This window comes from Gobius niger, assembly GCF_951799975.1.
Source record: "Gobius niger genome assembly, chromosome: 18".
NCBI classification, from domain to species: Eukaryota; Metazoa; Chordata; class Actinopteri; order Gobiiformes; family Gobiidae; genus Gobius; species Gobius niger.
Genome location: NC_136869.1, coordinates 19578114 through 19593469, shown reverse-complemented (window position 1 = coordinate 19593469; position 15356 = coordinate 19578114). Strand labels below are relative to the sequence as shown.

At 45.4% G+C, this 15356-nt stretch overlaps 3 protein-coding genes across 3 annotated transcripts; 1 reads left to right on the top strand and 2 right to left on the bottom strand.

Annotated features, from left to right (window-relative positions):
- The first annotated feature begins 155 nt into the window (after positions 1-155).
- On the top strand, positions 156-6107 carry ankha (ANKH inorganic pyrophosphate transport regulator a). The gene is made up of 12 exons (XM_079575708.1): positions 156-921; positions 1704-1920; positions 2047-2165; positions 2290-2373; positions 2502-2672; positions 2761-2895; positions 3361-3453; positions 3526-3618; positions 5187-5316; positions 5433-5556; positions 5695-5794; positions 5970-6107. The coding sequence occupies exons 1-12, from the start codon at positions 826-828 to the stop codon at positions 6087-6089; spliced, it is 1482 nt and encodes a 493-aa protein (XP_079431834.1). The 5' UTR covers positions 156-825; the 3' UTR covers positions 6090-6107.
- A 1462-nt stretch (positions 6108-7569) lies between these two features.
- On the bottom strand, positions 7570-13568 carry LOC306977405 (uncharacterized protein). Its single transcript, XM_079575707.1, has 11 exons — positions 13232-13568; positions 12568-12859; positions 11886-12446; positions 11467-11661; positions 10737-11054; positions 10300-10382; positions 10106-10212; positions 9888-10031; positions 9677-9808; positions 8245-8514; positions 7570-7793 (listed from the first exon to the last, which is right to left on the bottom strand). Exons 2-11 carry the CDS (start codon positions 12726-12728, stop codon positions 7578-7580), a joined length of 2187 nt encoding a protein of 728 aa, XP_079431833.1. The 5' UTR covers positions 12729-12859; positions 13232-13568; the 3' UTR covers positions 7570-7577.
- Positions 13569-13981: 413 nt separating this feature from the next.
- Positions 13982-15088, bottom strand: otulina (OTU deubiquitinase with linear linkage specificity a). Its single transcript, XM_079576016.1, has 3 exons — positions 14890-15088; positions 14656-14777; positions 13982-14407 (listed from the first exon to the last, which is right to left on the bottom strand). Exons 1-3 carry the CDS (start codon positions 15001-15003, stop codon positions 13984-13986), a joined length of 660 nt encoding a protein of 219 aa, XP_079432142.1. The 5' UTR covers positions 15004-15088; the 3' UTR covers positions 13982-13983.
- Positions 15089-15356: the final 268 nt, after the last annotated feature.

Below are 15356 nucleotides of genomic sequence, written 5' to 3'. Positions count from 1 at the left end.
ACTCAGTGTGACTGACTGGTTCATGACACTAAACAAAGGATATGACCAGACAACACAAAAAGAGTATTTTACTGGCACATTTGAATCAGACAAATCCTTATAGAGGTCCATGACCACAAGAGGGCGGTGTTTGACTATGTTAACTAACTGCGCACAGTTTATGGAACTGGAATAGGCCTACATCTAAATCCACTATTTTGTGATTGACATAAAAGCTTTGTGTTTATCTATTCAGTGCTTGAACTATATGGGGGAAACTGGGAGCATCCTGACCAAACTTAGATCTCCCTGGCCTGTAAACCTGTATGATTGTGTGTCTTTGCCAAGTCTACTGTGTGACTGCTTCGCTTCCTACTTCAGGAATGGGCAGCCAGATTTGGGCTGGTGTCGACGTCACGGCACGTGTGTGGATGCTCCAGCCTCGGGGATTGTCGACATCAGCCGAGCACCGCCGAGCGCAGCGCAGTCTCACTCGGGCAGGGAACCTAATCCCTCCACTTCCCTGTTTTGCTTATTTTCTGAACCGTCTCTCGCCATTTCCACGGGGCGGCTCGTGTCTTATTTCGGGTTGATGCCACCGAGTGTCCGTCCACACCCACTGGAGATGCGGCGGTGTGAGGCTTCCATTGACCTTCTTCAGCGCCGCTCAGCAGCACCACCGCTACACTGAAGGCTGGCCGCCGCTGCCCGGGCTGCCTCCTCCGCTGACCCCCGCTCCCCGCCGCCAACGCAGGTGCTCTGATTGCCTTTCAATCGGTAATCTTTGAGCTCTCTATCCATCAAGACCGAGGCAGATGCCCGTCGCTCCTTCAAACCGGCATTACTATGGTGGAGTTTCCATCCCTCAGCCCGTACTGGCCTCTCCTCCGCTTCCTGGTGCCTTTGGCTATCACCAATGTGGCCATCGACCTCGGGGAACAGGTACGTCCTTTCACCGTGCAGCACAAACACAGGAGCGTGGTGTGATGACAGCGCCAGCCGTTCGTGTCAAGCATCTTTGTGATCGTCCTGCAGTGTGACGGATAACGCACAACACACTGTGGCGTGTGATGTTATTTCGCGACAGATCGCCGTGTTGTAGCGCGAGGCTGGGGGAGAAACACCGGAGAAATGCTTTGAGGCTTTAGAATCATCTATCATTTGGGAAAAAGAAGATAAGCCAATAGACTCACCCGGCGCAAGGCCAGTTTATTGTGTGCGTAAACTCGATCACCTCTGTCGCCAAATTCACCCAGACGGAGTGCGTGTGCGTGTGCGTTGTTTTCAGTCATGATACAGTGTGTGCTCGTTTACCAAGGAAGATCAAAGCGGTGACGGGACGCTTTTGCTCATGTTTGTCTTGTACATTTCCGGTCCGCTCTGACCAGATGACTGATCCTGCGTCTGCCTCACTCTGGGGACCGTGTGGTGTGAGACCAGCAACAGTGAGGCACAGAGATGTTCGGATTAAGCTTATGTAATGACTGATCTCCGGTATTTATAGCACGCTGTCATGTCGAGGGAAAAGGGCAATAGTAGTAAAGGTAAAACTGAGCGCTGTCACCAGTGTGCAGCCCTGGCACGGGGGAATTCAAGACCAGGTGATTACATTTAGCCACTGCCTTCCTTTACGACTTGCATGTGGTCAGTGATAAAGCTCCATCAAATCACTGTCATGTGAGGTGGTTACTACAAAGTCCGCTCACTGTCACTTTGTTTCGCAGGCTCTCAACAGGGGCATCGCCACAGTCAAAGAGGACACAGTGGAAATGCTGGCCAGCTATGGTCTGGCCTACTCTTTGATGAAGTTCTTCACTGGCCCCATGAGCGACTTCAAGAATGTGGGCTTGGTGTTTGTCAACAGTAAGAGGGACCGGAGGAAGGCCGTCCTGTGCATGGTGGTGGCTGGAGTCATCGCCTTCATTCTCCATATCTTAATAGGTGAAGTTTGTCCACATGATGATGACGAGGTTTAACCAAAGTCACCACTGGAAATAAAAATCCTTACTGTGTGGAATCAGTCGAAGTGTTGTCCGTGACTCACAAGTGCCTCTTCCTCCTCTGTAGCCTATACAGATCTAGGTTACTACATCATTAATAAGCTGCATCATGTGGATGAATCAGTGGGGCACAAGACAAGAAAAGCCTTCCTATACCTGGCTGCATTCCCCCTGCTGGATGCAATGGTGAGTGCTGCAGTGGAGTTTACATGTGTGCGTTATGTTTTGGACGATCAGTGATGAGTGGTGTAATGGTTTGTCCGGTGAGTCTTTGTGGCCTTGCATAACATGTTTATTGCGATCTTCCCAGGCTTGGATTCACGCAGGGATCCTCCTCAAGCACAAATACAGCGTGATTGTCGGCTCCGCCTCAATTTCAGATGTTGTGGCTCAGGTAATGGGCTCTTCCTAATGACTATACAAGCGTAAACAGCAATAAAAGTCAGATCGTGAGCTGTGCACTGTTACTCGTTTCACACATGAGTGTTGTGTTAATGCTCGTCTTTCTCTTGTCCTGTGCAGATTGTGTTTGTGTCCATTCTCCTCCACAGTAACCTGGAGTGTGTGGAGCCCTTACTCATCCCCATCCTTTCCTTATATATGGGTGCCTTGGTTCGCTTCACTATCGTCTGTCTGGGCTATTACTGCAACATCCATGACAACGTCCCGGACTCCAGTGGGCTTGACGTCGGGGTGAGCCTCGCTTGTTAAGCAGTTTTTAAAAAATGACTCCAAATGTCAAAAGAGGGTTTTCATTTTATTATTTATATATTTCTCCCAGGGTGATGCTACCTTTAAAAAGATGCTCAGTTTCTGGTGGCCGCTGGCTCTCATCCTGGCCACGCAGCGCATCAGCCGCCCCATTGTCAACCTGTTCGTGTCCCGCGACCTCAAGGGGACCATGGACGCTACGGAGGTGGGTGGACCGGCGCAAGTGCTGCCTTTTGGAAACACTCTTTAATTCATTCATCACGGGAGAATGTATAGTTCAGTTAACTTCTTTGAAGTTAACTGAAAAGGTCAGATGCTCTCCCTCTCCCTTCTAGAGCTTTCAGGTTTACATAGGCTGTGTAACGACTAAAGACAATACGAAACACAAAGCTGTTTACCAGAAGCACCTGGAAATCCGTGACAACACAGGCTGCTGGTGGTTTGGGTGATTCACACGCTCATGACCAGGGAAAACATGGCTCTGCTGTTTCTCGTCTTGTTCCAGAAGTGGTTTGTCTTGTTGTCGGGGTGGGGTCGCTGAAACAAGGTGCAAAGTTGTAAAATGCACTGTCGTCCTGTAAAGTAGAGAGGGCTCGGCGTGGGGAAGTATTTCTATCATTAATGTTGCAGCACACAGTGACTTGTCCATCTGCCCTCTGTGTCATTGCAGGCTGTGGCTGTGCTGACCGCCACATACCCAGTGGGTCACATGCCTTACGGGTGGTTGACTGAACTCAGAGCAGTGTATCCGGCGTTTGACAAGGTAAACACCTCGCTGCACGTGTTTGGTCAAGGCGCTTTCTGCATTGTGCTCAAGTTTATTTTTTGCTTGCAGAACAATCCCAGCAACAAGCTGAATGCAGGGACTCCCGTAACTAAAAGCCACATTAAGAGGTTTACGTTCTGCTGCCTGGCCCTGTCCTTAACGGTAAGAACATGAGATAACAGTTTGTCTTGTTGGTCAGCATTCACTCTAAAGACTGGCTGGACCGGTTCACTGTAACGCAAAACTTATTTTGAACGGTCAGGTTTTTGTCAGGCTGCCCCACTTGTCACAAACTGAAGATAGACACTGATGTAACTGGGCAACACTCCCTATGTGCATATCGTACCATACTCCTGAAGCACATTGTTCAGGCTGTGTACTTTGTGTACTTCCTTTACCATCCGATGGAGGTTTCAGGTTGCAGAGGGAGAGAATTTGTGAAGAGACTAAGGGGACTGTGTCCCACCCCCTAACACACCCACTTACGTGTTAGAGCTTAATAAAATAGGCATTCACGTCAAACATATCGGCTAACACATTCCTAAAGCCCTGTGCAGGTTGTTTTACAGATACTTTACAGCGAAGTCATGTAGGGAGCTACAGTGTACACAGTGCTGCTCATGTTTGTGCCACTGCACACTCTTCTAATGCGCTTTGACAACATAAATGTGCACAGATTACTGCATGTTTAGTAAAAGCCAATATTGCAATAAGAAAAACAGGAAGAGGCTGTGGTTGGAGGCGGGATGAGTGGTAGCTGTTGTAAACATGTCTGTGAGGGGGGCGTGTGCACCCTCTGAGGTATGGCCTGTCCCTGTGCTCAAAAACACACTGACAGTCGTCATGCCAGGACCTGTTCTCATTACTCACCAAGCGAAAACAACAAAAGAAAGTGCAGAAGCTCACATTTGGCATGTTTGGGAAAAGTTTTCTCTTAGGACACAGATGCAGGAGGTTAACCATCCCAGTTTTTGTATTTCGGAGAGCAAAGGTGGGGCCTTTATTATTTTATCTAGTTAGCCACACTGCACAACATTTCACTTTATAGAATAAAATACAAGCATTTATTTCATTAGAAATGTTTATCATTGAAAAATACCTAAAAAAAACAAACACATTTTTTTTTACTGGGAGCAGGGACGTCTCCAGCTCGTCTCCATGGAGATGTTGATTAAAGGCAGTCAATGAGATTTGAATAGGTCATGTCCTCATCTAGATCCAGTCTTTGAATACCCACTGCACAAGTAGCATTTTCTATCATTAGAAGCGTTTTTTGTATTCCTAACAGTAAAACATTTTACACATTGTGCCTTTAATATTTATAATTATTAAGTTGCATTTCATTAACGTGAATAAAGCCACAACACAAATGAAACCACCTGGTTTGAGATCCATTTTTAGATAAAAGGTGATTATGTTTATTTATTCCAACTCAAAGCAGTTGTTTTTGCACATGCTTTCATGTTTTATCCTCGGTTGGTTGACCATGTCATACCATCATTAACAAACCAAACAGGGCTGTACATTTTAGCAGAGCTTCTCTGTCTCTGCAGAAAAACAGGTTTGATTTATTTCATGGAGCTAGTGCGACTGAACAATAGCATTGTCCATCATGTGTTTCATGCGGACTTCAAAGGCCCAAAGCCCTTGTACTAATGAGCCAGTGCTCTGATGAACCTGTCTGCAGCACAGTCAATGTGAAATTAATTAGCGGTGTTGTTTCTGTGCAGCTCTGTTTTGTGGTGTTTTGGAGCCCTCATGTCTCAGAGAAGATCCTGGTTGATGTCATTGGAGTGGAGTATACTTTCGCGGAGCTTTGTGTGGTCCCGCTCCGAATCTTCTCCTTTTTTCCTCTGCCAGGTATGAAGCACAGTACTACAGCTCTGTTTCCTGTCCAGCTGGGCTTCCTTTGTCCCTATGGCATAAACAGAGTGTAACTCCGAGCAGAAGCCTAATATTCCCTGTGTTTGTGTTAGTGACTGTGCGAGCGCATTTGACCGGCTGGCTCATGACCCTGAAAAAGACCTTTGTGCTGGCGCCCAGCTCGGTTCTGCGCATCATTGTTCTCATCACCAGCCTAGTGGTGCTGCCTTATATGGGGTAAGGTCACTTTGCAGAGGTCACAAAGCCGCAGCATGACACTAGACGTGCATTATTAACCAGAGTGCAGAGTTTCCTTTAACTATAGTTAGCCTCTATCTCAACACCGAAACAGAACTGATGAACTATATCTTTTAGGGTTCACGGAGCTACTCTCGGAGTTGGGTCACTTCTTGCTGGTTTCATTGGAGAGTCAACCATGGTTGCCATAGCAGCCATCTATGTTTATAGAAAGCAGGTAAGAAAATACTTGAAAAAAAAAAAAAAGATCTCTACTATAACTTGTGGTGGTAAAAAAAACAATAGACTAATAGAAGTCAAGGCAACCGTAACTATTCTGACGTCATGTTGTAGAATGTAATGTATTAGCAGAGAAAACTGTGTATTCATTCCTACCTTTTATGACTCATCAGAAAAGTGAGACCCCCAATGAGCTGGTGGTGGAAGGGGAGGACGCTGCTCCGATGAGTGAGGTGTGCACCAGGAGCCAGATGGACGCCATTGAGGAGGTACAGGAGGAAGAGGACGACTGAGTGAACTAAAGAGAGAGAGAGACAGGCCTTTGACATGTCCAACATGTGAACGCACACTGTAAAGCCATGCTGTCTCACCTCATCTGTGTAAATACTGAGCGCTCCTCCTCAGTCTCCTGCAGTGTGCTCATCCACTACATGTTTACTGCGAAACAAGGGAACCTGTTCACAAGATGCGTCTGAATGGAGGTGCAAATGCCAAAATAGTTTTTTATATCAGGACTGAGAGGCCTCGCCTCGCTTGAACTTATGTTGTTGGGTTGTGCAATTGTAATTTACATAAAATGGTGTACAGATTGTTTTTTTTATATAGGTACTGCAATATATATTTAACTGCATTGAGGGATCAGGAATCTCTCCTTGTACAATGTGTGCTACAGAATAAGGTCTGATTGTCTAATACAGTCTGGGGTCAATCTTTCCTTGTTTTGCCGAACAATATTTTCCTGGTAGTCTTCATATTTTCTGTATATAGTAAAGCTCATTCTTATCTGGCAAACAAATAGCTTTAATATTGACTCATGTAGGATCTTACCCATAAAAAACACTTCCACACATGTTTCTTTGATTTATTTAAATGCCTAATCCAAAGCATCGCAGAACAATCTGCAACAGGCATTTCACTGGGTCTCACCGTCACCTCAGGAAATGGTCTCCTCTCACTTCAGACCAACATTCATTCTTCTTATTGTGCATTATTTCTAAGGCAACATGGAGGAACCAAGCGGGCCTTCTGCAGAGTCCAGGGGCTGGTGTGGGACTGTTGCCAGTTCTCATAGCACCATTGGCACATACGTTCTTTCTGAACGGCTTGGTTAAAGGCAACACGTTACACATAGAGTCTGACACACACTTGCACACTCGCAAAACTCACACAGTCCATCACACCTCAGCCATGTGGCGTGTGACTGACCTGATAAATTAATACTTTTGGAACATACTTCATTTAAATGCATTTCCTTCACAAATAAATTACACACAGCTCTTAATCAAGATACCCAATTCCAGTGTATAACCTCCCCCCAATGATTTCATATTTTTGTTCACAAAGCCATTTACAAAAACATCCAGTAGGTTCAGGAAGCATTCATACCCCTCTCTTCTGTTATGTTGAAGTCTGACGTTTTCTCTCAAAATGTATCCACTTATTGTTTAATGGGCAATGTATGACCAGACGCAGACTTTCTGAATGCTCAAAAACAGCACAAACTTTCCATTTTTGCTTGTAGGGTAATTAGTGTGGACTCCTACATAATAAAATAATGAAAAGTAAAGTAGTCTGAAAACTTTCTGAAGCCACTGTTAATTTCTGCTTAGACTTGCCTCCAAAGGAAACTCTAATGACCCATGTCAAACAACTGGAAATGCTTTCAACCCGATTTCAGCTCCTGACAGTACAGTACAGTACAGTGCATGTAAACCACAGGGCCAGAGAACGTATTGATCTTGATGGACCTGAGGAGGAGAGTGTCTATGGCAGGAGTGGCATCAGCTGCTCTTGAGCTCCTTGGGCGAATCGTCGGCGGCGTCTAGTAGCACGGGCACGTTGTAGTGGCGGTCGTCCTCGGTAACCAGGCACACGCACGGCCACTCGTCTTTGTGGTCATCCGGGTAGAAGGTGACAAACTCCTCCGTGTCCGCTTTGTACAGTCTGTAAACTTGAATGGTGCACTGTAAGGCGTAGCCCAGCAGGAACATCTCCACCTAGAGGAAATATAATTACAGGTTTACATAAGTGTCCGTAACAGCACATTTTCGACTGTGCTCAATTAACTGCAGAGGCACATCATATTTAAAGGGTAGGGCGCCCTAATAACAGACTAAAATTATAGATGAACATAATAACAGCCCGTTACCATCTTTACCCCCGGGGCTGATGAGGCAATCCCAAAAACAAGAACACAGCACAAGTGCCATCATGTCTGGATCCACCTGACCCAAAACCATTAGCTGCTGGTTGTTTTTGCATTTTTAGGAAACTAAGATGAGAAAACATTAGGAAAATGCCTTTTTCTTTAGACGTTTTTAGGAATAGCTAAATACTGAACATCTACGCACAACAATGTATAAACATGCATTACGCTTGTGATTCAGACATATTTACTGCACATGTGAGGACACAGGTCATGAATATATAAAATCCTGTAAACCCCACCTGCTCCAGCCCTGCACTGAGCCCCACGTGGCTGAGGTGGTTGTTGAGGAAGGAGCGTGGGCAGTCGGATGAGTCCCGTGCGAACAGTAGCCAGCAGAAGAGGGGCGGGTCGTCCCCCTTTTGTATGGAAGCGTTCAGCTCCACAGCTCGGGCCAACATCAGCAGCTTCAGAGCCTCCATCAGCCCCAGCTCCTGCTCCCCGCCCTGGAACCACTGCTCACACAGGTGCTGCCGCTCGGCTGGGGACGCACACGACACTGCAGCCTGCCACTGAGAACAACCGGCAGGTCAGCCAACATGAAAATCATCAAGTATCAATGATGCAGCAAATCATAAGTTCCAAGTGGCACTAGGTGAATACGAGTGAGAGGATTTCACAGATGTTTACTGCAATTAAAACTATGAAACGGGGCCAAAAACTCAATCGTGAAATTACACATACATAAACATTCAATAGCCTAAATGCATAGTAAAGAAAACACTGGGAGCCACGTACCAGGTCAGGTCAGGTCTCTTAGATTTACAGAAACATCATTGATGAGATGTAGCTATTCAGGTAGAATTAAAGGAATTAGAGACACAACATATACTCTTCTCCCCCAAATTAGTGCAGTCAGTTTGTTGATAAAGTACAGAGCCAAACTAAAGAGTAGAACTCAATAGTAGTGCTTGTGTTACAATGTTAATACCAGCGACCACAGCGCACTTTCCCAACTGCATGTCACACACATTTCAACACGGTGTACAGTATTATTGTCTGCAGGCGAGTGTCAGGAATGTCACGTCTCAGAAAAAAAGCCAAACTACCTCAGGCCAAAAGAATTGAGATAAAAGATAAGTCGCACAATCTGAATGTGGCTGCGCAGCTCTCCCAAACCTTCATTTATGCACTGGTTTTGGACTTCCCCTCGTAGCATTATGCACATACTGTATATGTCCAAAGCAATTAGTGTGACGCTGGCTGGGCCCAGAATAGCCCAAAACAGAGCTCTTTTCTAAACAGACTTTCAGATTCCATTATTTTGTCAGGCACAACCCCAACACACTGCCACGGATATGAACCTTTTTAAGTGTGCATAGTAAACAGAACTCCTGTCTGACCATAAACTGCCTTTAGGGCCCACACCGCCCAAATTAAGGGGCTCTGTGGTTGTAACTGTTGCTTTGAGGCTGAAGGTCCTAATCCCTGGCCCATTACGGGGCTGTTTCCATGTCAAGAGAGAGGGGCAAAAACACAGCATAAGGGGCTCGGCAACACTGCATTTGGGGCGCTGCCTCCCTTTCACATATGGAAGCAATCACGTGGAAAGTCTGTGGGAGAATATCAATACACCCAGTGTCCGCAGATGGCATAAAAAAAAAAGCCCTGTGGTGTAGTCATTGTGATTTTTTGTTTTTCCAACACTTCCTGACAGTAAGGAGTGGCCCCTACCTTCTCGCGCAGCAGCTCCATGTAACCTTGCAGTTGTTGGGTAGCATCTACCGTGCCGTCCCCACGCAGACACTCCTCCGGAAATATCCACTGACTGATCAGCCCCTCCTGGGCCTCTAGCTCCTTTGGCAGCTGCAAACACAAGTAAAAGCACACTTAAGCTGCAAGGCCGTTATTGAAAATATCTTTGGCTTTCTATTATATAAATCACCATTGTGACGCTCTCTTCGCGCAGCCACTCAGGCATTTGGGTGGCGTGGCACAGGACCTGGTACAAAGTGGCTCGAAGGGCACAGTAGTTGTCGCCCCTCACTCTTCGGACGCCGCTGAACTCGAGGGACATGTCTTTGTAACCCTGCGAAGGCCCGGCACGAGTCTGTTAGCTTCAAAGTTAAAACGTTACCTTCTTCGGTGGATTCATTTCCTTGCCTTTCTGATGAGTGCACTTTTGGCGGTGTTTCCTTTCCACTCCCTCTCACTATAGGACAAAATATCCACCGCTGGAGCCAGACTGCACCGATCCTCCAATCTTAAAGCTGAAACGCAGCGGGTGAGACAGACCATGCCTTACTCCAAAATGCCACGTGAATGGGTCGTGTGCGTTTTTAATGCAATGTACTCACAGGTTTCTGACAGAGATGAAGCCCCCGCAGTAGTAGCTAGTTCAGCAGACAGCTCCTCTGCACCTCTGTACAAGTCCTCGTCACTGGAAAAATAACAAAAAGAAAGGTTTATTATAGAGCAGCTATGTGAGGTATTTGCACGACCACCCGCTTAGATTTGACTTATTCCAAAATAAATCTACAGCTTTCAGATGGTTGTTCAGACCAACCTCCATTTCAACCTCCCTTTTTAAATACTCTGTACTGTACGTACACACACACACCTGGCCATTTCTCAACTACACCATCTTCATGATCTGCTTCATTGAGATCATACCCACTTGATAATTAGAACAAAGGGCGTGCTATTCTTTTGAGTAGTACATATCCTGTTCGAACAAATATGTGCACTACATTACAGTTCAAGCCAAACAAAGTAATCAATCAGCAGTCAGAACCTGTTCGCCAGGTCTTCAGCTGCCTCTTCCTTTGCATTCGGAGTCTCGTCTGACTCCGTGTCGCCTCCTGCTGCAGTAGTGGAGCTCTCAGCCAGCAGCTCTGGTTTGCTGCTGACCACCATGACTTCTTCAGCCATGATCACAACTTCTGGGGAGGTTCCTTCTGTTGTCTCCACTGTTTCTTCTGGATTTTCCTCACAAACGACACCAGGAACCTCTTCTATGAGCTTTACATCCTCCTCAGGACTTTCTGCTGCCGTCTCTTCAGAGGCGTCTTTGACTGGGCCTTCTGCGTCACACTTTTCATCTTGTTGCGAGCTGCAAAATAAATGCAGATCTTCTTTACGAAAGTTATCATCGCCTATTCAGTCAAGTTGTCTGAAGTGATTTTCAGTAAAGTTAAACCAAAACAAAGTGAACGCATTCTAGAATTTAAGTAAATACAACACAACAGTGCCATCTACTGGTAATAAGGAAGAAAGGAAACGTTTTAATGCCAGGTTCTGCTGTAGAAGAGGAAATAATACACTTCTGATAAAGGCATTACCTTTGTGCTGTCAAACTGTTAACTAAATTGCTGTTGATTATTTCCAATACAAACACTGGGCTCAGGGCGGGGAAGCTTTGAGGAGGGAATTGGTTCAATTATAGGATGTTAAATAGAAAAAAATTAAACATACTTGTCATGATTGATATGAAAGATTTTGTCCTTTAATGTGAACTCACTGACCTCTGGCTCTCCTCAGCTGCAGCTGTGGTGTGTGGATCAGAGCTGACAGTCTCTCCTTCAGCACCGCTGTGGCTGTGGTCAAACCCAGAGCACATGGATCCAACAGAAGACTCTGGAACATGGCTTTGTGCCTCCTCCACATTGGCCTCCACACAGACAGGAGAGCTCCTACTCTCTGGGTCATCTTTGTCAACACTGAATAAACAATCACGGATGAAACTGGGACATTTGATTCAATAATTAACTCACTACAGCTACAAAAAGAACTTGCATTAGTGTTTGGGTGTGGTTTAACATGCAGCTTTACAAGATTAGTATTTCTAAAAAAAAATATATATATATATATTAATGCTTACAAAATATAAACTAAATTTGCCATGACCTCTTAAAGACAAAAGTCATATAGTGAAGCAACTTACCTGTTGCAAGGTTCTGCATTAACAATATTAACTTCCTCATTAATCTTGGATATTGGCAACACCTGAGAAAGTGGTGCAGCAGGTTCAGCGTTGGGAAGCTCTACTTCCTCTTTCACATCCGCAGACTCTGTGGAGGGCTCATTTACACAAATGTCAAGGGGAACTTGACACTCTTCGTTGTTGTTGATTGTGTCCATGATATTGTGCTCTTGTTTGGGATTTATCTCTGAAAGAGTCGGGGGTTCAGTGCAGACTACGGCTGGTGTTCCATTTAGGCATTTCCCCTTCTCAGCAGCTTTGTCTTCTTCTTCTGAGGTTATTTTTGAAGCCTCCAAACCAGGTTGAGCATGGCCCACCTGTGGAGTGGTTAAGGTGCTGTGCTGGTGTCCAGCTTCTTCTGAATCAGCTGTACTAGCACGTTTATCCACACTCTGAGCATTGACTGAGTTCACTTTGTGTTGGGGAGATTTGTTGGCTGTTTGATGGCTACTTTTTTGCAAAGTCCCGTTCTCCTGAGAAGTGTAGGTCTCCGTCTCAGCATCCTTGTTAAGTTGTCCTTTGCTGTGTAATATACAGTTAAAGCAAATCAAAAACAGACACCGTAATGACATTACAATAGCCTGATTATGTCTAGAGACATTGTAATGACAGCAGCAGTCTAGACTGCCTGCTTAATGTTTACCTTATGTCCTCTTCAATTCCAGGCCCACAGGTGCCCCCCACCGACAGTGCCCCAGGGGTCTCAGCTGAGGGCACTGCCGCCTTCGAGTCATTCTGCAGCAGACTGGTTTCCTCTGCGCTGTCGCAGGGCCCATTGCTTTGGCAGCAAAAGCAGTTCCCCATGTGCCTGCTTCCTCTGTTTGGGAGGTCCGATAAGCAGGTGAAGGGTGACCTAACCTCTGCTTTCAGGACTCCATTGTACAAAAGGTCAAGCAGCAGCTATAGCTCCCCCCAAAACATCGTCAGATTCATACCTGTGAGTGCAGGAGACAAACATGTCAGACCTGTCTTGGTTTATAGCAAGTCATTATTTGACGGGCGCTGGTTATCTGATACATTATGGTGGACTTTGAAGCTGTGGCACTCATATAGTGGAAGTGGGAACTGGGCAGCTCTGCTGAAGCACTTCTATTTAAACATTTAGCTGTAATATATTAACTGAGAGGCACTGGTATTCAATTGATAAATGAACCTATAGAACTGCCCGAAAGCGTCATCTGTCACCACATACAAAGCGTTATCACACTGCATATGATCTGAAGCTGTCAAGACAAGGAAGTAACGCTAATACAACAGTACAGTCAAAACGATACATGGGAACTGTAACAACCAATATTTATCGTTACCTGGCTGTAAGCGACTGGCGAGACTCAGCTTGACTCATGTAGATCCAGTCCCTTTCACTTTTGGATAGCTGCAGAATAGGCTCAGGTTAGCATTCCAGCTAGCTCCGATAAACTTAATAAACAAAGATCCGCTGTCGAGGATATCGTGGCTTGTTGGCAACACGGTTGCAACAGCTGTTTTATTTGCAATTATCAGTCTTATGTTGCTGCAAGTGGCAAGTTATTAAAAAAAGCGGACCTGGACATGTTTTAGTGCGAAACATCTGTTGGCACGAAACCCCTAGCATCGCCAGAGCAGCAGGTCACGGCTCGGTCCAGCGCATGACGTCATACACATGTGCGCCGCGGAGTTATCCCGGTTTCAAAATAAAGCATGATACAAGAATAATAATAATGGTTATTAAAACAATGCAGCCCTTTCCCACTCCAGATCATTAGTTACTGTAGAGCATGGACAGTGAGCTGCATATGATCATGGTATTAGCAGAAAAAAATATTTTATTTACAATTAGTAAAAAAGTCAACAGTAATGCAATAAAACATAGCAACACACTGTGTTTTTTCTTCTTCTGTAGAAAGAACAGTTTGTTGGTTACACTCCAATATTGTGGATTGTATGACATGTTCAGTCCTCTTATTTGCCCTGGGTGCATACCGTTGATTCTTTATTACTGTAAAGCGCTTTGAGCCTGATATAGGTAGAAAAGCGCTATACAAGTTGAGTTCATTTACCACTTTACCATTATTATTATCTAGATTTTCCTTATTGTTTCAATATAAGCTGTCAGTTCTGGAGGCAGCCCCAGCTCTGTCACTGTTTGTGTGCATCGCTGAAGCAGAGCCACAAGTTTATCCTCATAGTTTGAGGAGTCAGAGGCGCCTGGGCCACACCGATGTGGCTGCTGAGGGATGTCTGTGTCCATTTTGTCTCCTCCTTTGTTGCAGTCCTTCTCCTTGCAGCGTTCTCCACCACAGCAGCTCTCCCCTTCTTGCATCACCCCCAGGTCCTCCATGCTCTCAGAGACGTCACTCACACTGGCCGGAGGGTGCTCTAAAGTCCTTCTGATGTCCTCCATGATTGAGTCTTCAAGTTGATTCACCTGATGAAGGATGTCGGACATCGTTTTCACAGAGGTGTGTTCTGGATGTTTGCTCTGGCACCAACAACGCATTGCACTATGGCATGAGAAACAAAGAGATAACAATCACAACAATGTGAACAATACAAAGGCAGAGGGAAACCACTGGGACAAGCAACTGCTGGACAGAAAAAAAGGGACTCATCAAGCCTTGTGACATCCATTGTATACAGGGTTTTAGCACTGTTACTTCATAGTTTTTCTTCATATAATCATTACTTGCCTTAATATGAAAATAATACAAGTGGTAAAGAACAAACACTTTAAGGAATATCGAAGTCTTACGTTACTATTCCTTTAAGGCGTCCCACATCTAGAGTTTTTGCTGCTCCTTCCCTGAAGCCAAGGTTGAAGCCGGGCTGAAGTGAGGCCTCTTCTCCAGCATCAACTCCATCCACATAGCCATCCTGCACAAATGGCATCAACAGACAGTTGACAAAAGTTGACAAAGTTGATAAAGCACAACTGCAAACTATTTGAGCAATGTTAGCAAACAGCAGGCAGCAGAAGTAGCCTTACCCTAACTCTTCTCTTCATGTTGGATGACCACTCTCTACTTTGTAGATGGAGCTCGTCCGCGTGCTCGTCAAACACATCTTCCCCGCTATAAGAAACAGACTTAAACCAAGACATCGTCCTTGCATTAAAATGAACCTGCAGTGAATGACTACATGGATGTTTAGAGGCGCCTGTAGTTGTATGGTGGTGCGGAAAGGAGAACGTCGACTGGCTATGTGATGACGTCACAACCATGCGACAAATTGACGGGAGAAAAAAAAGGTAAAAATAAATAAATACAAAATAGATTAAAAAGCTCTTTGCGGATATGCTACTGTAAAATAAACATAAGGGTCCTTTTACTGCCGAGAATTATGTACTTGATGCACTGTTGCGTGTTTATGTGTTTTCTTTGTTAACCAGCAGATGGAGCCAAAGCTTTGCTTAAGAACGTCGTGGTCGCCAGCGTAATGGTGGCGAGAACCTGC

Excerpts from the sequence above, each read along its gene's own strand:
- LOC306977405 (XM_079575707.1), bottom strand. The coding sequence starts at position 12,728 with ATGGGGAACTGCTTTTGCTGCCAAAGCAATGGGCCCTGCGACAGCGCA. Across the intron at positions 9,809-9,887 it reads GCGAAGAGAGCGTCACAATG|CTGCCAAAGGAGCTAGAGGC; the intron begins GTGATTTATATA and ends TTGTGTTTGCAG. Across the intron at positions 7,794-8,244 it reads TCAGTGCAGGGCTGGAGCAG|GTGGAGATGTTCCTGCTGGG; the intron begins GTGGGGTTTACA and ends TATTTCCTCTAG.
- otulina (XM_079576016.1), bottom strand. The coding sequence starts at position 15,003 with ATGTCTTGGTTTAAGTCTGTTTCTTATAGCGGGGAAGATGTGTTTGAC. Across the intron at positions 14,778-14,889 it reads ACATGAAGAGAAGAGTTAGG|GATGGCTATGTGGATGGAGT; the intron begins GTAAGGCTACTT and ends CCATTTGTGCAG. Across the intron at positions 14,408-14,655 it reads CGCCTTAAAGGAATAGTAAC|TGCAATGCGTTGTTGGTGCC; the intron begins GTAAGACTTCGA and ends CTCATGCCATAG.
- ankha (XM_079575708.1), top strand. The coding sequence starts at position 826 with ATGGTGGAGTTTCCATCCCTCAGCCCGTACTGGCCTCTCCTCCGCTTC. Across the intron at positions 2,896-3,360 it reads GGACCATGGACGCTACGGAG|GCTGTGGCTGTGCTGACCGC; the intron begins GTGGGTGGACCG and ends GTGTCATTGCAG. Across the intron at positions 3,454-3,525 it reads TGTATCCGGCGTTTGACAAG|AACAATCCCAGCAACAAGCT; the intron begins GTAAACACCTCG and ends TTTTGCTTGCAG.